Genomic DNA, 25,940 nt, shown 5'->3' on the forward strand with positions numbered 1-25,940 from the left:
AGGAGCGAACCGTCCTGTAATACCACTCGTACCTGGGGGGGCGCCAGTGAGCCAGTCTGTCCTCAGCCCAACAGGAGAGGACCGAGAACCGCCCTGAGGGCTCGTTCAGGACATTGAAGGCAACACAAAGATGGCCGAAGCTCATGGAAAGCAAGAGGTGATATAAAAAAGAGGCAAAGCAAGAGTGTGCTGTTCTGAAATCACTGAAGGCTGTAAATGTCGATTGTTTGGACTCAGCACTCGTGAAAGATGCTATTTCTTTTAAAGTAATAACATTAAACCTCACACACTCACACAGCCTCTTCTCCAACTCTTTCTACTTTATAAAGGACAAACAGACCGAATCAGGACACATTCGTTTGGTCCGGATCCCCAAAAACTGTCCACTGAAGGAGTTTCCTGTCATAAATCTCCTCCGTTCAATTTGAAAAAATCAAATGAACGTGAAAATAAACAGATTGTCTTATTTATTTCTTCTTTCTGTCTCTTTGTTGTTTATTCTATGTTTTACACTTCTTGCTATAAATATGTTCAACTCAAAAGAGCATCATCTAAAAATCGGCACATGTCAATGGTCTGAAAGACATCTGTAAACGTCTAACTGATACCTACTTTCGAAAAAATGAGATGAAACGGAACCAAGAGGATTGTTCTGTGTTGGTCCAGAGCAACAGAATCTCAGGCGTGTGTGTGGGTGTGTTCTTACACAGGTGGCGTGCTCCTCGTCTGCGTAGTCAAACTTGTCGACTTTCTGTTTGAAGGAGTCCAGGATCTCACCGTGTCGGGCCATGTCCGTGGCCAGGATCAGGTTGATGGCCCCCTGAGGACAGCACACACACACACACACACGTCAGACCAGGTGGCATTTCGGTTGATGTCATCAACTCATTCACTCCACGCTGTCTGACAGCATCATATGTATCTATATTACATATTTGTTATATACATTCGTGATGACTGAACATTCTCATACCTAACACTGGGGGCCAATACTGATGTTAATATTTGGGAGCTTAATCATTCTGATAAACACCACATAAACTAACAATCCTCATTAAGGTCACAGTTTTGTATTTTGTAATTGGCCAAGTAATAATAATAGAAGCAAATAGTAGACAGACAGTCAGGAGCTGCTTATATATACATATATGTATGTATATATATACACTACCGTTCAAAAGTTTGGGGTCATCCAGACAATTTCATGTCTTCCATGAAAACTCACTTTTATTTATCAAATGAATTGAAAATTGAATAGAAAATATAGTTAAGACATTGACAAGGTTAGAAATAATGATTAATATTTGAAGTATTAATTTTGTTCTTCAAACTTCAAGCTCAAAGGAAGGCCAGTTGTCTAGCTTATATCACCAGCATAACTGTTTTCAGCTGTGCTAACATAATTGCACAAGGGTTTTCTAATCATCCATTAGTCTTCTAAGGCGATTAGCAAACACAATGTACCATTAGAACACTGGAGTGATAGTTGATGGAAATGGGCCTCTATACACCTATGGAGATATTTCATTAGAAACCAGACGTTTCCACCTAGAATAGTCATTTACCACATTAACAATGTATAGAGTGTATTTTTGATTAATGTTATCTTAATTGAAAAAACAGTGCTTTTCTTTGAAAAATAAAGACATTTCTAAGTGACCCCAAACTTTTGAATGGTAGTGTATATACACACACCACACACATGAAGTGACATGACGTCATTCACCCATTCACACCCATTCATATCCTGATGGGAGGGGCTAAGGTTCCACCTCCACATCAGCAGTAACATATACACACACACACACACACACGCAAACACAAACAAAAACACACACACACACACCTGTCGTATCTGTTTGAAGGCCTCGGGGTCAAAGGTGGAGAAGATGTTGCAGTCGGGCTGAGAGAAGATCTGGAAGGCTACGGCACAGTGGTGGTTCTCCAGGGGGGAGATGTCGTTGTAGCGGACGGCCAGGTCGGTCCTGGCGTTGACCTGGTACCTGGGAGAGAGAGGGGGAGGGGAGGGGGGGGGGAGAGGGAGAGAGAGAGAGAGAGGAGAACAAGAAAGATGCAAAGAAAGCAGGAACAAAGAGTAAGAAGGGATGGCAGAGAGAGAGCCACCTGGTCTGACGTGGTGTGTGTGTGTGTGTCTTACGTGTTGTTGAATCCGGGGTGATCGAGGTCGTGACACACAGCAGCTGTCATGAGAATCATTACGTCGACCTGCGTGAACTTCTCCTGAAGAAGGAACACACAGAAGTCCTGAACCCAAAGATCGGGTCCGTGTGTGTGTGTGTGTTTGTGCTAATGTGTGTGTGTGTGTGTGTGTGTGTGTGTGATCCCATGTCACACCATGATGCGTGATGAGTGTGACCTTGTTAGCGCATCCCTAGGCGTGTGGTGAGTAACCCTCCAGTAAATATCTCTAACCACAGAAGGAGAATTTGAGAATAATTATTTATTTATTTAATTCACAATTGCATCTCCTCTTCCTCACACCCCTCATCCTCTCATCCTCTCATCCTCTCATTCTTTCCCGACCCCCTGACGTCTTTGTTTGGCCCTGGAATACAAACATTAAGTTCAGAGATGCAATGAGAGCCCACATGATTGTGATCTGGTCTCGAAGCCTCCGTACACATTCAATATCACAATATTATTGAAGTCTTGGCCCAGCAGGAAATACCTTTTCCTAAATGTATTGCCCCCGTACATAACCCAATATCTAGTTTAAATTCAATAAAGGGATCTTATTACATCCCATTTATTGACCAAAGAGGACAGTGTTTGAGTATCCTAATAAAAAGTGATGACACACACACAGACCTGGGCTGGTGTTTTATTTCTATTTAAATATATTAGAATCCTACAGGATGAATTATGGGTTATTTATTGTTGTTTCTACAGCTGCCCATTGCGATTAAGGGTAGTTAAGGTAGAGCTGCTAAAAGAATACTAACGCTTATCCCCATTGTGGTTGTATGGAGGTATCCCAGCTTTATGCTAAGCTAAGCGTTGCTAACCCGTTGGTATTGATGGATCTTCTTATCCAACTTTTGGCAAGAAAGTGAATAAGTGGATTTTCCAAAATGTCGAACTCTTCCTTTCGTGGTTCGGTATAACTTTGTCATGACACACTTCAAACAACTCAACGCCACGATGAGTACTGCGACGGCCCGTGTCCCTGAAGGTGTCACGGGAACGTGGGTGTGGTGGAGTACTGGAGGCAGAGCACCTGGTCCTGGACTCCAGAATCACACTGGTCTCTTTATACCTTGGTTTGGTCTTTTCTTTGTGTTTGCTGACATCACTTCACCATGCACACTCTTTAACGATGACATCACCGATGTTACTGACTGACTCTCTTTACCACCGTATTCTTTTCTTTACTTCATTATGATAAACACATGTTTACCTTTCAATGACTTTTACATAACTAGGACCAGCGTATGGGCTGGAACACAATAGGCCCGTCTGGTGGTCACGCACATGTCATGTTATTCTTCCCAGATTGTATGAGGTCAAAGGTCATCGAGTCAAGTGAGTAAGAGACTTCTCACCTGCAGGCTGCAGAGGCAGATCATGCTGTACATCATCTGGGTCACGCAGAAACAGTGGCGGAAGTTATGGAAGGGGATATTCTTATAGTTGTCATGAATACAGAGCTACACAGAGGGAGAGAGAGAGAGAGAGAGGTAAAGTATTTGGAGACATTGTTCTGGTCGGCCCAGTGGAGGCATGGTACTGGGTCCAGGTCTCACCAGCCATCTCTTGAGTGTGATGGGGTTGATGTTGAACTCTGTGACCAAGCCCAGGTCATGGTACATGTGTTCCAGACAGCTCAGCATCTGCAGAACAAAGGAACGCATCATTGATACGCCGGTATTGATATATGTCTGTATGCATATCAATGTAGACATAATTATGCATTCAGACATATTAATGTATACAGACATATCAATGCATACATTGATATGTCTGTATGCATTAATGTCTACATTGATATGTCTACATTGATATGTCTGGTATACATTAATATGTCTACATTGATATGTCTGCATACATTAATATGTCGACATTGATATGTCTGCATACATTAATATGTCTACATTGATATGTCTGTATACATTAATATGTCTACATTGAGAGATGAAGATATTTTGAGGTTTTTCATGTTGCGCCCTCTGATTGGAGGACGCCCTCGCACATCTCTGAGCCACAGTGACGTGACCTTGACTCTGACTCACTGTTCAGCTTGAGCACATGAGTGCATGAGGAGTGAGATGGAAGTGAGGAAAGGAAAAGAAGGAAAAGCAAGCAAAGCACTTCTCAATGATCATTTTAAATTCATCTGATGATTCCAATACACAAGTAACTTCAGAACAACTCTGGCCATCTGGAACGCTCCAGGTCAGTCACAGAGGGGGTCAGCAGCACAGGCAGAGCCTGTGTGTCCAGGTCAGTCACAGAGGGGGTCAGCAGCACAGACAGAGCCTGTGTGTCCAGGTCAGTCACAGAGGGGGTCAGCAGCACAGACAGAGCCTGTGTGTCCAGGTCAGTCACAGAGGGGGTCAGCAGCACAGACAGAGCCTGTGTGTCCAGGTCAGTCACAGAGGGGGTCAGCAGCACAGACAGATAGGCAGCTCATGTGGAGCGCCTCCCTTTGAAGGTCTTCCCGTCACGCTCAATTGGTAGGAGACCCGCGGGTCGGCTTGGGAATGCCATGGGGTGCTTCAGGAGGAGCTGGAAGATGTTGCTGTGCTGGACTACAGCAGGCTAAGGCCCCCAATAAGCGGCAGGAAATGGATGGATGGAACTGAATGTTCATATCAAAGTGTGTTTACAGTTCTTTACTGCATGTGGAGAAAAAAATACTTTTAGAGTCTTCAGAAGGACTAGTGTGAGATAAATGTCCTCAAGTGAAGTCGCGTGAGTCGGCATCATTTGGGTCTGAAGACGACAATAGAGTAAAATAATCTGGAGTTATAAAGAAGTGGTGTCCCCAGACCTCTGTGGCCTGCTGCAGGCGAGAGGCTCCAGGCCACCACCGGGACCCTGGATCTCCAACCCAGCTGACCTCGATGACATCGTGGGCCCCGTGTTAACGTTATCAGGTGGACCGTCACAAAGGTCAGTCTGCAGGTGGCTCATGCCAGGCAGATGATACTGGAACACGTTGGGGTTCTCCCCTTCTTGAAGCCACCATGTTTCACCATTAAAGACATAATATTGAACATTGACTACATTATAAATAGCATATAAATTCACTGATTGATCATATTATTCATGAACAGTTATTAAATTGTCCTTGATGAAAAAAATGCATCAGTGGATTAGTCAGAGTCTCACCTCATTAGGCTCCCACTGCCAAGCATCGAATGTAGGCAATCTAAGAGCTTCTACTGTCTCCTTAGACAGATGGTACTACACACACACACACACACACACACACACAGGGCAGCAGAAGAGACAGGGAGACAGGGGGCACAAGGAGAGGAGAGAAGAGAGGGGTAGGTGAGACGGGTCCAGCTGCTCAGGCTTACCTCGTTGGCCTCCCACAGCCAGACGTCGAAGGCGGGTTTTTTGAGGGCGTCTATGGTCTGTTCAGACAGCATGTACTGCAGGCAACAGAGCTCGCAGTTAACCCCGTCTGCCTCCGACCGGCTCGGGGCCACACCTCAACACACTGTCACGTTCATGTCGACCACCGAATACCATCGGCGGTTCCTTTCCCTTCATCTCTGTTGAACCCCGCTAAAGAGAGGGTTCACTGAGAGCGCTTCAGAGCAGAGGGGGGGGGGGGGGGGGTTATCTCACCGTGAGGGCTGACGTGAGTCATTTACTCATCTCAAAGTCAATGTTTAACGAATAAATGGATTTTAACTCAGAATTATGAAATCACTTTTGAATTTTGAAGATTCAACTTGCCTTAAAAGAGATGTTTGTCAACAAGTGACTAAATGAGGCTCGTCTGCATTCACAGCCCTGTCATGTGCACTCATGCATCATGGCGTAGTGATTGCAGAAGGTTATGAATAAACTGAATAGTTCCTTTATAGCCTCACATGAGCGTTTTACTTCTGTTCATGGCATCAAATTGTCAGTATCACGAACATTTGTTTAACATTTTCTACAGTAATCCAAAATCCAATGGCGAATCCCATTGGCTGTTGTTGCTAAGGGAAGCAATGCTAACTAACGGGTTGGCCGACAGAAATATGTCATCGCTTTAATGACCTGTACTGACTGATTTCTGGGAAGTGGCACCTGATCAACGTCTACTCAACCTGCCAATTACATTTACTGTTCCAGCTAGACTGAAGTTGGAGAACATCCATGTGTTCTCTGTGGTTCCTGGAGTCCCAGTGGAGGCGTCAGACCTCAAGACCCACCGGGCCAACAGAAACACACAGTACGGGGAGAACCCCTTACCTTTGGGTAGGAGGGCACGTCTCTGCGAGGGGTGAGCTTCTTATTGTCTTCGAGGTAGTTACTGAAAAAATACATATGAGGAAATAACAAAACAAGTATTAATTATACTACTTATAAAATGGTAATATTACATATATATATATATATATATACACTACCGTTCAAAAGTTTGGGGTCACTTAGAAATGTCTTTATTTTTCAAAGAAAAGCACTGTTTTTTCAATAAAGATAACATTAATCAAAAATACACACTATACATTGTTAATGTGGTTAATGACTATTCTAGATGGAAATGTCTGGTTTCTAATGAAATATCTCCATAGGTGTATAGAGGCCCATTTCCATCAACGATCACTCCAGTGTTCTAATGGTACATTGTGTTTGCTAATCGCCTTAGAAGACTAATATCTGATTAGAAAACCTTGTGCAATTATGTTAGCACAGCTGAAAACAGTTATGCTGGTGATATAAGCTATACAACTGGCCTTCCTTTGAGCTTGAAGTTTGTAGAACAAAATTAATACTTCAAATATTAATCATTATTTCTAACCTTGTCAATGTCTTGACTATATTTTCTATTCAATTTTCAATTCATTTGATGAATAAAAGTGAGTTTTCATGGAAGACACGAAATTGTCTGGATGACCCCAAACTTTTGAACGGAAGTGTATATATCTATAAAATCAGTGAATCTCCACCTATGAAATGCCACCCTAATGCGGGGGAGGGGTTTGCGTGCCCACGTTTTTTGGAGTATGCGGTCCTAGAAAAGTCCCTGATCGGGGTCCTGAGAACTCTATTATTCTGCTGGGGGACTTCAACGCTCACGTGGGCATGGTTTAGAAACCTGGAGGAGGCGATTAGGAGGAATGGCTGCCCCAAGTGGTGCCTTGTTATTAGACTTCTGTGCCAGTCGTGTATCAGCCATCACAAACATAGGGTGGTTCATAATTGTACTTGGTACCAGAACAGCCTAGACCAGAGGTCCTCAATAGGGGGTCCGTGACCCCTAGGGGTTTTACGTAGGTACTCCAGCGGGGTCGTGGCGTTTCCGGTTGGTTTGACACTTTTTCATAATTCTTTATGTTGTCCAGGGTGAACCTTGCCAGCTGGGATCGGCTCCGGCGCCCCATGACAATAAATAGGATCATGTTTTGTGATAATGGTATGGAATGTAAATACACATTCACATGAATCCAACATATGTGTTGCTGCTACTGACTCGACAAATTTCCCCTTGGGGATTAATAAAGTATATATCTATCTATCTATCTATCTATCTATTACAGCGAATGGATGAATGGAGGCAGAAGCTGTTATCACACATTCAGCGACACACAGGAGCTCTCAAGTTGGGCCCCAGCCTGGGGGCTGCTCGGACCCTCTACCTGGACACCTCCATCTATCCCTTGATAGAACTGTTGTGTGCTACTCATCAGGGTCAGACGTCTCACTAATGTGGGAATCGGCCTAAAGGTGCGTTCACACAAAAAGTGTTGCGAATTGTCCGTGAGTAGAGCTAAAGCAGTCAACGCGAATGGTTGCGATAGACGCAAATTTCCGCCGCATTTGACGCGAATTAGACGTTGCGAATATTCGCCTCAACTCGCTGAGCTGCGAGAGCCAATCAGCATTGAGCTGCTCCTCCGATGGTAATCTAACTGCTGCTCTAGTGGAGCTGAAGAGACAGTTATTCAGACGTAGAGGGGGAAGTCACCGAGCTGTGTAAGCCTACGGGGGATGTGTATATATATATATATGTATATATATATATATATGCCAGTGCTTAGTATCCTGATAAATATCTTCCAGGACGCTCCACCAAGTTTGACAGTCCAGTTTCCATGTGTTTGATGAACTTGGATCAGGCTTACGACTCAGTTACTTAGTTTCAGGGTACTAACGTTGCTCCAAACTCGTCATTTGTTACTTGGTATAATCAAAGTGAGAAATGTGAGTCATGCATGTTACCGGTGGTACCCGGCGGTTGGTCCTGGTCACCAATACTGTTTGATTTTCATGGACAGGATTTCAACGTGCAAAATAACTTGATGTTTTGTCCACAAGTGAGGGAACAATGGCTGTGATGTGACAGAAGTTCAGAAGTCATTTTCTACTCAGAAGTCAAACTTCTTTTGCGCCTCTGAACAGCTTTAATTGGAATGGTCGGTAAGCCGTCTCCAACGCTGCATCCAGGTAACTTCATACATCCAGGTTTGGTAACAGTTGTTGAGGTAAATGTCATGTGATCGTTTCAAAGTGAAGAGGTTGGTTACTGTTTTCAACATCACTGCCATGAAAAGTCACACTTATACAATTAAACTTAATGTAATACGTGTCATTGGGAAAATCAAATCAAACTGCTCTGCATATTCGTTTATAAAGTAAAGCAGATCACCAGACAGCCCTTGGGTCTGAGATAGCACTAATCAGGATGAGCTGTCTCTCTCACTGATCATAGGACTCTATCGGTCCTCATGAAGAGGGCCGGAGCCCCGTGACCTGCTGTTACCTGTTGTTTCTGGAGGCCATCTCCTCGCGGAGCTTCTTGATGTCTTTGCGACATTTCTCAATCTCCACCACCTTCATCCCTTCCACTGTAGACAGAGAGAGTCATTCTTATTAAAACCCCACCAGTCCTATTGACGAACTTTTCAAACCATCACCTCTTAAAACCTTTTGTAGCTGCAAACATATTACATTGGCCAGAGCATCTATGAACTCAGGCTTAAAATGAGTGTATTTGTTTAATTGACCTCTTTCGATCTTTCCTGCGGCTTACGCTACAACAGATTCATTATTTTGTTCACTTTTGTTTATTTTTGGCATCCAATGGTTATTCATTGTGCTGGTCAATCAAACAACAAAGCAGAACTACACAGCAGCGCGTCAGCAACCTACGATTGACTTCACAGAGACGACGTCTGTATGTTATACACACTGTGATTTCCTTTCATCCCTGAAGACCTTCCCCTGCCTAGGACCTTTTTTTAAGTTATGCACAAACAAAGAATCGATAGCAATTATAAAACAGGTCTATTGCATTGATGGATCAAATAAGTATAAGCAAAATGTAGCCTTGTGTAAGAGGGTGGTGTAAGAGGGTGGTGTAAGAGGTGTACACTATGAAAGCGCTGAGCCTGCAGCAGTCGGGATGAACAGGACTCACAAGTAACACTTTGTTTCCGCTAGCCTGGAGCCAGTAAACGGTATCTACAGGCAAAGGCCATGGTCCAATCGGGCAAAATAAATGGGATCTTTATTAGGGGCCAATATTCCCAAAATGACGTGATCAGAAGATCAGATATGTTGCTTCCTAGTCGCCGACCAGGGACGTGCGGTCAGGGGAGGCAGGTGAGGCAGAGCCTCACTTGTCATCATGACAAGTAAAAAAATAGATAATGATAACATCAAATTTATATTAATATTTGTCCACTGATCTTTATGTATGACTAATTTCGAACATTTTTATAGTCAAAATCGCTGAATTTGTCTATTTCCTGTTCAAATACAGGATGAAACGAGAGTTGAGGCGACGAGTCGAGCCTCACCTCTGATTGCTCAATCCATCACAAACTGGGTTGATGCATGCAATTGGCCCGTGCGGGTTGCCGTATCTCTGCATGTCGCCAATATAATATTTGACTAAACTACACAGTGAACAACACATCTGTTGAAGTCGGCCAGAGGAGAGCTCGTTCGTGTAGCAGCACAGCCCTGATTGGTGGATTAACAGAGCTAACAGCGGAGCAACATTTGGAACAATTCACTTCATAAACTTGAAAAAATACAGTTGTTGGAAAAAGATTGGAATCATAATACTGAATTAAAAGTACTAATGTCCCCCAAATAAGTTTATGCAATGCATACATCGAAATACGCTGTCATCTGATTGCACGTCAAGCCGCTCTCACGTATCTCTTTATGCTGAATCAGAAAAGGTCACATCTGACAGCTCTGCAGCCTCCGTTAGAATAGGTGACCATGGCGACCGAAGTCATGAGAAGACAGAAGCGTGGGCGCCACACCGTTGCCATAGCACCCAGGTATCCAGGCAATTGCCGTGCTTGTGTGAAGTGGCTGTGTGTCAGATGTGGAACTACGTCTGCAGTATCATCAGTTAGCTGCTGGAAGAAATCCATTTCAAGATGGAAAATCATTTAAGTGGGGAAAAAAAAGTCTGAATTTTTGGGAAGATCCCAGTTTAAATCACAAGTGGTGATTTTAATTGAATTGGCCACAACAACAGGATCTAGAATGTGTTGTAAATTTACTTTTCTGAGAACACATCTTCTCATATAATTGTGTTTAATTGGTTGTTTTATATGAGAAACCTAATCATGATTGTTTTTGTTTTTTGTTTTTTTAATCGGTAAATGTTTTTGGAAACAATTCACTCTCTAATACAATTCAGTTTCAATGTACACATCGAACAGCATTTTAGTTTAAGCTTCTCAGCCCAATTCTGTGCAAAGACCACACACCTGTCGGGCAGTTTAAGACCCCACTGTTTTCCAAGAAGAGTGAAGTTGGGAAAACCACCACGATGTTGATGTTGTCATGGTGACTGAAGGGGCCAGCAGATAGGGGGGGGGAGGGGGGCTGTTATGAAACTGCAGCTGCATCACGTGGCAAAACACATGCAGTGTGGGGTATGTTCAGAAGGAGACGTCGGCCAAAAAGGCTGCAAGTGTAATCTTGTGTTTGTACATTCATGCTAAAATACGTCTGGGGGGACGCATGATGCACACACAGCCCCCCCACACACACACACAGCCCCCCCCCCCCCCCCCACCCACACACACACACAGCCCACACACACATACTGATGAGGTGTTCGTGCTCATTGTGAATTAAAGAGAGATTATGCTATCTGACTAGACACTTTATTCCTCTGCCAGCCTATAGTAGTAAATGTAACTAGATCTCTGTGTTTGGCATCTTTTGAGACTCACTCTAAAAATGTAGTTTAGATTTTTTTTTTAATACCTGATTTGAGCAAAATCCTAAAGGGATGGTATCTTTTGAAGTGGGATGTATGAAACTCCTATCCATTGCCAATGTACAATATATACAGGAGTACCAGCATGAGAGACAGTGTTTCTCAAATGAGGGTCTGTGTACCCCTGGAGGTAGATGGAGGCACTCCAGGGGGTACGTGAGATTTTTCTAAATATTAAAAAAATTATCCATTAAAAACCACTGGTAAGTGAACGTTATATTTAGAATATTTGCTGTTGGCCGGCCCTTCCTTATGGGGAACTGAAGCTTCAAATCCACTGGACTCCTTTGAAATAAACAATCCTTTGGCCTCACAGGAGCTCAATTGGTTAGTTCATGTTATTGTTAGACTTGTTTAAAAGGTTTGGTCCAGAATCACCAAATCAAATCCAGCAGTACATTGTTTTGTCTCCCGTCTGCGTCCGTGAACTTATGGTGTCGGTACTTCACTGACCGTGGATAAGTACCTCACACAGACTCATTTCAAAATCTAAAATATCCCTTTACAGGGTTCAGGTGGGTGTCTTCTTCGTACACAATGCTGAGCCACTCCTGCAGAGACAGACCACTGGCGGTACACCTAACGACAGCAGGACAATGACACCAGCTGACCGCTGACGCCTTGTATTCATTTATCACTGATGCTGCGTTCACAGCAAAAGTGTTGGGAATATTATCAACGCTTCACTCACGTGAGTTTACTCGCTTGACTATTTGTGGCTTTTCACGTCATTCGCTTCGAGGGGGCGGGGCTTATCACTGTGGCTTTACTCCGTGGAAACAGTAATCATTTCCTTCATCCACCATGAAGAACTATGTGTATATATATATATATATATATTATATATATTTATATATATATTCATGACATCCCCCGTAGGCTCACACAGCTCGGTGACTTTCACCTCTACGTCTGAATAACTGTCTCTTCAGCTCCATCAGAGCAGCAGTTAGATTCACCAACAGCGGAGCAGCTCAACGCTGATTGGCTTTCGCAACTTGGCGAAAGTTGTGAGCGTTATTCGTGCCGCCCGGTGAAAATTTGCCTCAATCGCAACCATTCGCGTCTGTACGTTGACTTTGCTTATGGGATCTACCCGTGCGAATAATTCGCAACGCTTTTGGTGTGAACGCAGCGTAAGATTAGAGGACTTGTCCCCATTTGTTCCCAGTGAAGGGATCTCTAGGCATGTGGGTTTTATTATATCTACTGGAGACGTGGATCATATTCTGATCATAAAAATGTGCGTGTACTACATACAAATAACGATGTGTTACTTCATTTCTTGTTGCCGACACCGAGGCTGCTACAGCCAAGCGCCACTTACTGGCAGGCGGTGAGGATGATTGTGCAAAGAGCCCAGTGCATTCTGGGTGTTAAAGGTTTCCTACCCTTTTGAGCAAAGGAATACCACAGCCCTATTCTTTGTTTTTACTGAATAAACAGCTTAGGTGAATGAAAAGACCATCTTTCCACAGGACCGGTTTCCAGAGTAGCACAGCATCCTGCTCAAACCTACTGGTAGGATCCCAATCATTACAGCTACTGTACCAGTGAAGAGTGTCCTCACTCCCCTGTCACTAGACAGACTGTCTCCTGACCTGTTTCCACACTAGCAGAGTTTTCTCCCTTAGAGTCACTGCAAGGAACTTCCATTTAAAGTTGATTTTGTCGTTCCCTGTCTTTGAAAAGTGTAGTTTTCCAGAGATAACATCTCACTTTAATGTAGCGGGGTCTGACAGTCTGCTTCATCCAGCCCTGGTTCTGGTTCTCCCATGCCTTCCTTCCCTCCACTGGGCCCAGCAGTGTGGTGTCGGCTCCCAGTGGAGCAGAGAAGAGAAGCTCAGCAGTGAAGCTGGATCTGGGTTTATCTGGATCTGGGTTTGTCTGTATCTGGGTTTGTCTGGGTCTGTATTTCATACATTGTTTGTTGGTTTAACAGCATAAATCATCCTGGCCACTCATAATCGTCAGAACAGCTCATGGCTCATTGTAAATTAACATAATGTATTCCAATGATGTCATCCGTCCTCCAGTCAGTTAGCTGAGAGCTGCCAGCTCACCGTTGCTATGTTGAGATGCATTCAAAATATCTTGCCCCATTGAATTTGATGAATTTACAGTACATAAGACTGCAAATGAGACAAGAAGTACATGCCATGCTGCCTCATCCACACACACACACACACACACACACACACACACACACACACACACACACACACACACACACACACACACACACACACACACACACACACACACACACACACACACACACACACACACACACACACACATTGCTCTTTCCATATAATCAGTCACACTGATTCTCAGAGGCTGTAATGTGCTGACAGCTGCATTTCCAGTCCACACAAAAGAGAGAACAGACTTGTGTGATTGTAATGCTACACTGTGGTTAACGACACAGTGACCACAGACTTTGGGAGAGAGGAGGAGGAGTCTGACCAGAGAGGAGGAGGGGTCTGACCAGAGAGGAGGAGGGATCTGACCAGAGAGAAGGAAGGGTCTGATCAGAGAGGAGGAGGGATCTGACCAGAGAGAAGGAGGGATCTGACCAGAGAGGAGGAGGGGTCTGACCAGAGAGGAGGAGGGGTCTAACCAGAGAGGAGGAGGAGGGGTCTGACCAGAGAGGAGGAGGGGTCTGACCAGAGAGGAGGAGGGATCTGACCAGAGAGAAGGAAGGGTCTGATCAGAGAGGAGGAGGGATCTGACCAGAGAGAAGGAGGGATCTGACCAGAGAGGAGGAGGGGTCTGACCAGAGAGGAGGAGGGGTCTAACCAGAGAGGAGGAGGAGGGGTCTAACCAGAGAGGAGGAGGAGGGGTCTGACCAGAGAGGAGGAGGAGGGGTCTAACCAGAGAGGAGGAGGAGGGGTCTGACCAGAGAGGAGGAGGGGTCTGACCAGAGAGGAGGAGGAGGGGTCTGACCAGAGAGGCGTTGACGTTCTATTAATTAATTATGATTGGTCCAAAACAGTCGACTTCATCTCAGGATTGGCCTTCAACATTATGGCTGATGTAAACCGTCAACGTGTTTTGAGCCATTTTCAACGCCAATTTAAGCATTGATATGTTTCATCAAATCACAGGTACATATGTACATGCAAGTCCAGCCTAGGTTTTATGTTCCTCACTGACCAGTACCATCAACTCTGGATCATTGGTGTTGTATACAGTATTATTGTATTATATAGGACTGTAAATGCCTACAATGCTGGATCAGGTATTGGTGATTATGCAAGTTTATGCATCAATCAGATGTCATGTTATCTTATAATGAATAAGCTCATTAATAACTACAATATATATCACTCACTACGTCATCTGTGCATCGCTACTGAGCATATGCAAACTAATATTATGGGATATCATGAGTTCAGGGTAATCGTGGCATTAAATTGACCCTGTCTAGTGAGCGTTGAACAATCTGAGAGTGTGAACAACTGACTGGATGGACAACTCACATATTCTACTTGACCTTTAATCGCAGCCCCACTGGGAAGGATGTAATGATTGCTAAACTATCACTGATTAAATGTTCCTGTTGGTAATTACTACAGCTGCTGACCTGTTGAGAACACTGATATCTGTATTATAACCAAACATGGTGGCAGCCTGGCTATCACAACCTTTATTGATCATATTTTATAGCTGGCTTTTATCTTGAGATAACTGACACGTCTTTATTGAGTGCCAAGATGCCCTCGGATATGCAGGTAGAACAAAAAATAGGCAAACTGCCGCAGCATAGTGAGCAGTGAAATGCCAAAAAACTGTAGATCATGCTCATCAGAGGAGGAGGGGGGAGGTCGATGAAGATGACACGTCTCTTCTGGCTCTAGACGGGTTCAAATGTGCTCAATGTTCAGTAGCTAATAACAGCCGGAGGTCAACAGCCTCTGGAGGTGGCAGACCACATAACTGTGACTTATCTAATCACCGCCTCGTAAACTGTGGAGGAGCACAGGTCCAGACAGCATGCGCTGGAGGCATGAGGTTCTTTCTCTACCGACGCACACCAGTCACTACTGCACTGTGCAGTAGTCCTGCCACTGTATCTGTAGAGCTAAAGAGCTCATTCAGCGCTAAAGTGAGCTAACGTGAGCTAAAGTTAGCTAAAGTAAGCTAACGTGAGCTAAAGTAAGCTAAAGTTAGCTAAAGTAAGCTAACGTGAGCTAAAGTAAGCTAAAGTGAGCTAAAGTAAGCTAAACATGAGCTAAAGTAAACAAACATGAGCTAAAGTTAGCTAAAAGTGAGCTAACATGAGCTAAAGTGAGCTACGGTGAGCTAAATGTGAGCTAACATGAGCTAAAGTGAGCTCAAGCCTCAGATGTTAACGCATAACAACACGCTGCTGTCTATAAACCTCTCCTAAATCAATCTATAAAACAATCTATAAATCTCTCCTACGTTAATCTGTAAACCTTCTCTATGAAGCACGGTTCCCTGAGCAGACGGTCAGTGTGTTTACTGACTGTTTTACTGTTCGTGCCACTGAGTCACTGAGGTAAAATATGACACATTTTTCAGGACTTTTCCGGGCCTGGAAATAACCATTTACAAACTCCATGACTTTTCCAGGTTTTCCATGACCGTATGAACCCTGCTTGTTTATCTGCATCTTACCGAGATGCTCGTGCATTGACCTGCATTCAGAACATTAGTGTCTAAAAGTTCTGTTAGGAGGCGTACCACAGAACCAGTGTGGTGTCAGGCTCCTCCCCCTGTGCCCACATCCTCTCTCTGCACTTTCAACACTCAGGAACAAGTGTTTATCAGTTTATTTGTAAATGACTGATATAATAATGTCCACGGTGATTCAGTGATGAATCAAACCCATCCATTAATCTCCAAACACAATTTAGGAAAAAAAAAAAAAAAGTGTTTATTATGTTCTTGTCCAGGTCACCCTCGAAAAAGAGATTTTTAATCTCAATGGGACTCACTTGGTTAAATTAAGATTTAAATACAAAAATTAAAATAAAATAAACTCTGACGGTAAATACACTTTATTAATTTTCTCCGGCAAATGTTTATGATGTCTGTGAGCATATAAATATTATATATATATATATATATATATATATACATATGTGTCAGACTTACGTTCTACTCTCTTCTCCAACATGGCGAGACGGTTGGTGACCTCAGTCTTCAGCTCGGTGATCTTGAACGCCCTGAGAAGAAGAAATGAGTTTAGAGTATGAATCTGAATCCGTCTATGACACAACAATAACCCGGAACATTCACATGTATGTCCTGCAGATATTTACAGCCTGATGTTGGCATTTAATATTTTTTTCCTTTGGTTTATTTGATAATAGACACATTATGTGCACATCCTGCACATTAAAAGCATTTCTCTAAATCTGTCAAGAGATCAGATGATACAAACCTAAAAACATAAGATGACATATGCAATGTTTGTACAATATTTACGCTTTCCAATGGGTGCTCAAACAATTAATAGTGAGAATAGTGATTATACTCTTGGACATTGTCAAGTACTAACCAGACATGCAACAAGAAGACTCAACATTACAAACAGACAAATAAAATAAAATAAGAGAGAACTCTGTTAAAATGGACAGAATAAAAACATCATGTCAGACACACAGAACTTACAAGTTTAAATGTTTTAGGTGAAATACAAATTTAAAAAACACGTGTAGGTTTGTATTTACCATTAGTGTCATCACAGAAGCTGCAACTACTGAGAAATCATTCCATGGGACTATATTACATAACTCCATAGGACACACTGTAGACACACCAGTGGCAGTGTGTGACACACAATTAGCAACACTGGTCTGTGTACGTCTGCCTCACATAGAAAACATAGCACCACATGTGAAGATGTTGAAGATTACAAGACAAGAGCAAACAATCTCAAATTCACATGTTGCAGCTTCTGGTCGAAAAGCGTACAACTCTTAATATGATATCTATTGAGGCTTGTGAAATACTTTTAAACAACAGTTGCATGAATCCAAAGCTACTTCATCAACGTATGTGTGTTTTGTAGATTAAGGTTTTGTCCTGACAGCAGACTAAAAATAACTCATTTAGCAACCTGATAAAGAAACATATTGAAATAGATGACGAACAGTAGTTAGTACACACATGTGAGACAATGCGCTGAAGGAATATCTCCACAATAAGCAGATGAATGAGTGAACGGCTGCAGCTGCTTACCTGGAGAACTGCTCCGCTACCTGTGTCAGCACATTCTGAAAGAGTTCCTCTTTATCTGAGGAGAGAGAACACATGGAGCTCAGTGGTGGTTCGTCCATAGAGGGCGCTAGGGCGCCGCCCCTCTTAAAATTTTGAGATGAAAAAAAAAAAAATGAAGAAAAGAAAAAAGTCAAAAAACATTATATGCCAAATCATTTAAATAGTAAATATACCGTGTGTGTGTCAGGGAACCCGTGTCAACAAACAACTTAATATAAAATATATAATATATCATATAATATATTATGGAAGCCTCCTTCTTGGGGACACCGGTGTGTGTGGTGCGATGTGTGGCGAGAAAAAAGCAGCGGTTCCGTTTCGGCAGGCGGCTTCTCATGGACGGATAAACGCGATCTTTGGGTCACAAAATATGCGCCATGGCTGGCTGGTCATCGTGTGGACTTGTCAGATATTCGACAGCCCACGTAGCAGTGAGCAGCCAGTGTTGTCAGTCAGCCCAGGTCGCCCTGTCCCGTCGCCTTTAACAAATGAATTTTGTTACTTTGTTTGTTTTTTGGTTTTGATTTGTGTTTTTGTATTTAATTTTAACAAACCAAATAATTACAAAAATATAAAAAATCCCATAATTTAAAATTAAATAAATCCTCATACCCAAATACAAATTGACTTTATTTATGATAACATACACATATTTTATATATATGGCCATTATAATATTACAAGGGCATTAGGGGAAATAGGGGTATTTTGAAAACTGGAAAACTGCTTTTAATGCTGGCTATGTTGTTACTTTGAATATATTTGTTAATACATAGATATTACAATACATTTTGGTGTGTTAGCAAATTGGTTTTTATATATAATATTGTATTTTATTTTTATGGTTTTTTATTTTTTTGTTTTGGTTTTTGATGTTTTGCTGGTTTTGTTTGCACCTGCTCAACACTGGTTCACACTGCTTGACAGACCCTGCTCACAATGGTTGTTATTTTTTTTGGATATTATTTTGGCTTGGCTATTTGTATTAATAAAAATTTATGTTAATTATAAAAATAATCGCTAATGTCATTCATCGTAACCCACGCCCTCAGTTGGTCATTACCACAATAATGTCACTATTGGTGGGTCAACATATACGTTTTTTGCACCGTTGTTTGCTTCCTTTGGTCGCCCGTGTTATTTTCCTTTGTTGTTTATTGTGTTTGTTTGTGGAAGTGTAGAAGTGGAAGTGTAGGAGAAGAGAAAGTGTATTGTGTGTTCTGTTGTCTTCTGCAGAGTGTTCTGTCCTTTTGTTTTTCTTTTGTTTCTTCTGTTTCTGCTTGAATTGTTTCTGCTTATTTATTTATTTATTTTTAGTTATTAGGGTCTCTGTTTTTTCCCCTTGTTTTCCCATGTGTATTTTTGTGTAATGATTTTTTGATTTAGATTTAATGTGGTTGTTGGACATGGGTTTATGGTTTTATTAGATGTGTGTGTGTGATTGTCTAGAGCAGAAGGAAAAGGTGTGTGTGTGTTCTGTGTTGTCTTCTTCTTAGTGCTAAATAAATAAATCATCTGTCCATCTCTGCTTCTTTCTTCCATGTCCACATCTGTAACATCTGCTCTGAACCTCTTTCTTATTTTTTGAAACTCTTTTTTTTTTGCAAAACTCTGAAACAACCCAATGTTTCTGAAAGCTGCTCTGATGTTTCTCTCTCCCAAAGGTTACAGAGTGTGTTGTAGTGAAGTTTGTTGTTTGTTGAGAGCTGCCTTCTTTCTTGAAATAAAAGCTTGTTTTTTAATATTCTAAGAACCTGGAGCTTTGTTACTCATTGTTGAGTGCACACACACACACACACATGCACACACACACTGATGGAGCTGTGTTACACACACACACACGCACACACACAATTACACACTCAGACACACACACACACACCAATCAGACACACTTAGACACACACACATATACAGATGTACACACACTCAGACACATGCACACACACACCTACACACACAGACTCAGACACGCACACACACACACTCATACACACACACACACACTCATAACACACACACACACTCATACACCTTCAACAGACCCACCACCCATCAGTGCGCTTCATCATGTGGGATCTACCACAGGAGATCATGTTCCAAGTCCACCAATAGCACACGCTCGTGCACACAAACACACACACAAACACACACACGCACACATATGCACAATATATTTAAATTAAAATACAATTGCAGCTTGTGGTCCTGTGCATCAACACACTGCCTCACAGAGGTTATGTAAGTGCATTGGACAGCATCAGATGGCAGAGTGAAAAGAGTGAGAAGAGTGAGAAGAGTGAGACAAGTGTGAAGAGTGAGAAGAGTTGAAGGGTTATTTGGGAGTTTTTCCTGATCCGATGCGAGGTTTTGGGGCAGGGATGTCTGTGTACAGATTGTAAAGCACTCCGAGACAAATTTGTAATTTGTGAAATTGGGCTATACAAATAAACTGAATTGAATTGAATTGAAGAGTGAGAAGAGTGAGAAGAGTGAGAAGAGTGAGATGAGTGTGAAGAGTGAGACAAGTGAGAAGAGTGAGACAAGTGTGAAGAGTGAGAAGAGTGAGAAGAGTGACTCAAGTGAGAAGAGTGAGACGAGTTTGAAGAGTGAGACGAGTGAGACGAGTGGGAAGAGTGAGAAGAGTGGGAAGAGTGAGAAGAGTGAGACGGGTTTGAAGAGTGAGACGAGTGAGACAAGTTTGAAGAGTGGGAAGAGTGAGACGAGTGAGAAGAGTGAGAAGAGTGAGACGAGTGAGAAGAGTGAGACGAGTGAGAAGAGAGAGAAGAGTGAGATGAGAACAGATAAATATAAGGCACCCTTGTCCCTGTGGTCTCACCCTGGGTGATCAACAAAGCGTCTGCAGAGGATAAGAACCGGCTGACAGCTCGATGTGTTAACAAGCCACTTCTGGTTCCTCTTCCCACACGCGGCTGAGAGCTTCTCTGTTGTGGGCAAAGTTCAACTCGTGGGCCAATAAACTGACAGCACAAGAAGGTGTAAGATGTTGTCGGTCAGTCGTCGTCTGTACGTTGTGTCACTCACATTCCAATGAGACGGTCACAGGTCATGCCGACTGTTGTTAAAGAAAGTATCTCTGTGATTATTGAAGCCGCTTCCCGGGAGTGACCCAGAGGCCTGGAGTGACTCTCGTATACAAACGCGTATAACATGATTAATTATTTAAGTTAACGAGCTAGTTTGGAATGTGTCGTGTTTATAGACACACACAAGACGTGAGAACAAACTGCTCTGCATCTACCTCTTTGTTCCCCGTCCTTCCCACCTGACCGCCCCCCTGGGTCCTAAGTTCCTCCAAGTTCTGGTTCTCATGGACATCAATTAAACTTATTTAAACATCAATGTATTAACGCACATTCATAAGAAATACCACATCTCCTCTTTGTAGAGAGCAAAGGGGAGAGTGCCTATGTCTCTTCAAACCTTAGAGGATTATTCGGGTCTGTTCATATCTGAACCTGAACGAAGAACACACTTAAAACTACACTTTGAGCCACATCAACATAGGGTAGATCTATTTTCTTTAAACAATACTTGTACTAACCATATTGCTCTTCTTTTCCATTCACAGTGCACAGGTTAAGGGTTAACCATGGCTCTCCCAGACCTGCATCTGAGTGTAGGAGTCTCTGTAGGTGTCACCGGCATCAGGAGCTCTGAGTGTCTCTGTGATGGAGGCCGTCTGTCTGGTGCCGATGTGCGGAGAGGTTTCAGGTGGTGTCGGTTGCGTCTCGCCACACCACTTCAGGGTGGCTATAGCCCAGCTATCAGGGTTGATTAGGGGCCAGAACCGGTCCACAGCCTCATCCACACAACCCTCACGCACTTAGACTACTACACTTCATGGACTTCACCTCAGCATTCAACACGTCCTCCCCCACACACTCTCTGAACAACTCTCTTGGTCTGACACCTGGTGCTGAACTTCCTGTCAGGCAGACCCCAATCAGTCAGAGTTGGCAACCGTACATACGCCTCAAGACCTGTGAGCACAGGGACCCCCCAGGGCTGTGTGCCGGGTCCCCTGCTGTTCACCCTCTTCACGTACGACAGTGAGGCCTCCGAGGAAAACACCAGCAGCATCAAGTCTGCCGATGATACTCCGGTCATTGGAATGATCAACAGAAGAGAGGTGGAGGAACTTGTGGTGGAGGCGGAGGATAATAATCTCTCCCTGAATGCAGACAAGACCAAGGAGATGAGTATCGACCCAAAGAGGGAGAGGGTGCACCACTTTACAGAGGTGGAAACCTTTAAGTTCCTCAGCACTCACATCAGCGAGGATCTCACCTGGTCTCACAAGACGGCTAAGGAGATGTGGCATAACACCCACAATGCACCTACAAAGCCTTGATTGGTGATGCTCCATCATATCTTAAGGTGCTTGTAGTACCATATTGCCCCACTAGAGATCTGCCTCACTAAATGCGGGGCTACTTGTAGTTCCTACAGCAGGGGTCGGGAACCTATGGCTTGCGAGCCATATATGGCTCTTCTGGTGACGGCATATGGCTCCCAGACAATTTTGAGTTGGAAAAAATATATATCTCCGCCCGCCACCCTGTAATTTTTTCTATAACACCAGATTACAGCAGAAGTAATTTAAGGTCCTTTTCTCTATAGCACGTCTTTGTTCTTTTATTAAACTAAACAGCCGTCTGTTATTGATCGTATCTACACAGCAGCATGTCATTTCTGTCTCTACGTGTCGCGTTAACACTTCTCGGCTCGCCGTCTCGCGCGCCGCAGAGCTCCAATGCCGGCGTGTGCACGTGCATCGGGGCGGAGCAAAGAAAAAGTCACCTGCACCCCCCCCCCCCCCCCGAGAATGGGAGCCAGAGCCTTCAGGTATCAAGCTCCTCTTTTATGGAACCAGCTTACACCTTCAGTCCTGGAGGCAGACACAGTCACCTCATTAAGACTTTCCTCTTTGAAAGTAATAAAAATAAACTGAATTGAACTGAATGCTCAGCAGCGTCTCCAGCTGTTCGATGGATCGCAGTGCAGCGTGGGAACTGCCCAGGAAAGGAAAGCACTGCAGCACAGTTCATCAGCCTTCCCCTCACTGCAGGACATTTACTCCACCAAGGTCACCGGGATAGCACACACCCCCAGCACAGACACACACACACACACACACACACACAACCGGCTCTTCTGGCTCCAGGAGTCTGAAGTCCAGAACACCGAGACCGACAAACAGTTTCTACCTGCAGGCTGCTGAACAGCTCCCTCGACATGCCACCTCTCACACACACACACACACACACACTCACACACACCCACATGCACACTCAGACACACACAGACACACACTCACACACACTCTCACACTCAGACACACTCCTTACTGAACGGTGACTACCATGCTTGCATTATTTGCCACGATGCATAGAGGTCACCTGATGTATACACTCAGTGAAACTGATTGTGCAATACTGTTCTCACATGTGCATATGACAATACATATCTTGAATAAAACAATTGTTCTTTGTCTCCACTGTAAATAAAATACACGGTCGGGCTGAAAGCCTGGAATACTGTAAGTGCCTTGCCCAAGGACACATTGACGATGGAGTCGGGGGTTGAACCGTCGATCCTCTGATTGAAGGACAATTCATGAGAATATGCTGAATATGATCAAGACCCTGAATAATGCACTTGTTTCATCAGGACCCTTCTAGGAGGCTTTCACTATGCCTGTCACAACCATGGCATGTGACTTCATAACATCACATGACATTTTGAGCATATCTTGTTTAATAAATGTTGCAGTTAGCTAAATAATAACAGTTAACGTTCTGCAACTGTTTAATGCATTCTGATTTATGTGTATATTGATTCACTGTACAAGCGAACCCCATGGTCATTTAAAGTAGTTTCATAAATATATATATATATATATATATATAAATAAAATAAGCCACCATGAACCTGTATGAAAAGGCAAAACAATTAAATACTGTGAATTTTCCCGATACCACCAGACTTTTAAAAAAATAACGTGATATTGATTAGTATTCATTTTACAAATGTTGAAGGTTCGGCAGTTGAAACTAGTCAGTTTAGTGTTAACTTGTATGAAAGTATTGTCTCTGTACATCAATACTTTTCCTTCTGATCCAACCGCTCCCAAACAACACCGATGTACCACCTGAACATCTCACACCTCGAGGGATTTGATAGCAATTATGAATATTTAAGAGTTTTATCACCATGGTTCCTGGTTACATCCTCCACATTGACCTTCTTCCACACATGCAATCAGGAGCTTTTTCTAGATGTTTGTATGTGTGTGTGTGTGTGTGTGTGTGTGTGTGTGTGCGTGCGTGCGTGCGTGTGTGTACTCACCAGCCAGTCCTCCAGTGATCGGCACCACTCGATACGGTGACCTTCAACACAACCGGAAACACACACAGGTGAGTCTGAGAGCAGGAGAAGCTGTGAACATAGATTCACCGCCTGTGCTCTTCCTTCCACTAATTCAAGTGGGAACAGAGACACACACACACACACACACACACACACTGTTTACAAGGTAGATTACCAAACACTCCAATAAAGGGTTTCAGAGAACTGAGAAGCACTCTGTGACGCTGAGCCGGGTAAACAGGTTGGGAGAAAGAAGTCAGTTGAAAGGCTTCAGCTGGCGAGGGAGCGTTAGAGTGTTGTCGTGATGTCACATGATGTCGCCGTGAGGTCATCAGTCTGGATGAATAAGCCGGGTGATAAAGGCAGGGAGATTGTCAGTAGCAATGTGCTACTGACAAAGACAGCTTTTCCCTCAAGGATACCTCACACACACACACACACACACACACATTAGAATCACATCAATCAATCAATCAATCAATCAATCAATCAATCAATCAATCAACATGTCGATGGCACTAGACTGCTGAAGGTCATTCTGAATGACCAAACAGAAATGAGACTGATGTGTCTTCGTTGGATAAGACGGCCTACAAGGTGCCTTAAAGCTTTTAATGGACCAGCATGCTTCACATGAGGCGGTAGCATCCTCTCAAAGCTCTAATGTAAAACAATCATGGACATCAGTAAAAAAGATTTGTCGTTGTCGTCTTCTCTTCTGGTAAACATGATCATGATTACTGTCCCCCCTGAAGGTGATTCATGATGAAGGCTCAGGAGGCGGAGTAGCTTGAAGACCTCCGGACTGTTAGTAAGACCAATTTATATTTCTATATCGTTATTCTTTATGCGCGCCATCCGTGCCACTGGGGCCGATTCTACACAACGTCAGATGAAGTCTTGCAAGTTGAAACTCCTTCAGCTCAGACTCCAGTGGGCCCTCCAGCAGAGACCAGTAGAGACCAGCAGAGACGAGCAGGCAGACCCACATTGGAGCTGCGGTGGGAGGTTGGGAGATTGGGAGCTATGCGTCTCTTGTCATTGCACAGAATACAGGTACACATGCAACGAAATGTGTTCTCTGCATTTAACCCATCTTTAGTTATTAAGGAGCAGTGGGCTGCAGTGACGCGCCCGGGAAGAAACTGGGGGTTCAGTGCCTTGCTCAAGGACACTTAGGCTTGCAACTAATGGGGAGAGCGGGGATCGAACCGACAACCTTGGGGTTGCAGGACGACCCCCTTACCCCACTGAGCTACAGCCGCCCCCTCTCTCTAAAGGGTTCTTACCTTTTTACCCCCTGAAAGGTTTTTTTCTATTTCTTGGGAGTTGTTCCTGATCTGATGTGAGGTCAAAGGTCAGGGATGTCGTATGTGTACAGGTTGTAAAGCCCTCTGAGGGGAGTTTGTAATATTATGATATCGGGCTATACAAAATAAACTGAATTTAATTGGTCTGTAATGTATTGTACATCTTATTAAGAAGTCCTTGGAATTAAAATGTTTGCTTTCAAAATCATATGAGAGAATGCATATTTATAATATTCGTCATTGCTCAATACAGGCGATAGAATAGAAATAATGTATCATTTGTAAGCATCCTGTGACTACACGCTCTGTTTCCTTGTTTATTTAGTCTTCATCTGTCGGTCTGCATTGAGGTCTTCCTGCGTGAGCGGCTTCCATCAGCTGTGACGCTGTGTGAGGAGCAAACATCGACATCGTGGGGAGCTCACCGCTCTGATCCTCTGATGCACTTCCTCCGGGCTGCGCCAGCTCTCAGTACCTGTGGTGCTGAGTCTCCTGGTTCCACCAGCTGCCATTCATGGCCTCAAGTCTCAGAGTCGTGCTCGAGA

General features: G+C 43.5%; 1 protein-coding gene across 3 annotated transcripts in view; it reads right to left on the reverse strand.

Moving 5' to 3' along the window:
* Positions 1–25,940, reverse strand: part of pde9aa (phosphodiesterase 9aa) — a 52,082-nt gene that overhangs the window by 5,253 nt on the left and 20,889 nt on the right. The window contains exons 4-14 of one of the 3 annotated variants that reach the window (XM_056422576.1): positions 24,065–24,105; positions 17,654–17,708; positions 16,565–16,635; positions 8,948–9,032; positions 6,436–6,496; positions 5,353–5,427; positions 3,765–3,851; positions 3,564–3,668; positions 2,159–2,241; positions 1,847–2,003; positions 707–820 (exon numbers count right to left, since the gene is read on the reverse strand). In XM_056422576.1, coding sequence (XP_056278551.1) covers positions 707–820; positions 1,847–2,003; positions 2,159–2,241; positions 3,564–3,668; positions 3,765–3,851; positions 5,353–5,427; positions 6,436–6,496; positions 8,948–9,032; positions 16,565–16,635; positions 17,654–17,708; positions 24,065–24,105 — 934 coding nt within the window. Of the gene's footprint in view, positions 1–706; positions 821–1,846; positions 2,004–2,158; positions 2,242–3,563; positions 3,669–3,764; positions 3,852–5,352; positions 5,428–5,546; positions 5,622–6,435; positions 6,497–8,947; positions 9,033–16,564; positions 16,636–17,653; positions 17,709–24,064; positions 24,106–25,940 lie in introns of all 3 variants that reach the window. The other 2 variants (XM_056422568.1, XM_056422586.1) reach the window with 2 other exon arrangements.

This window comes from Pseudoliparis swirei, chromosome 2 (assembly GCF_029220125.1).
Source record: "Pseudoliparis swirei isolate HS2019 ecotype Mariana Trench chromosome 2, NWPU_hadal_v1, whole genome shotgun sequence".
Taxonomy (NCBI): Eukaryota; Metazoa; Chordata; class Actinopteri; order Perciformes; family Liparidae; genus Pseudoliparis; species Pseudoliparis swirei.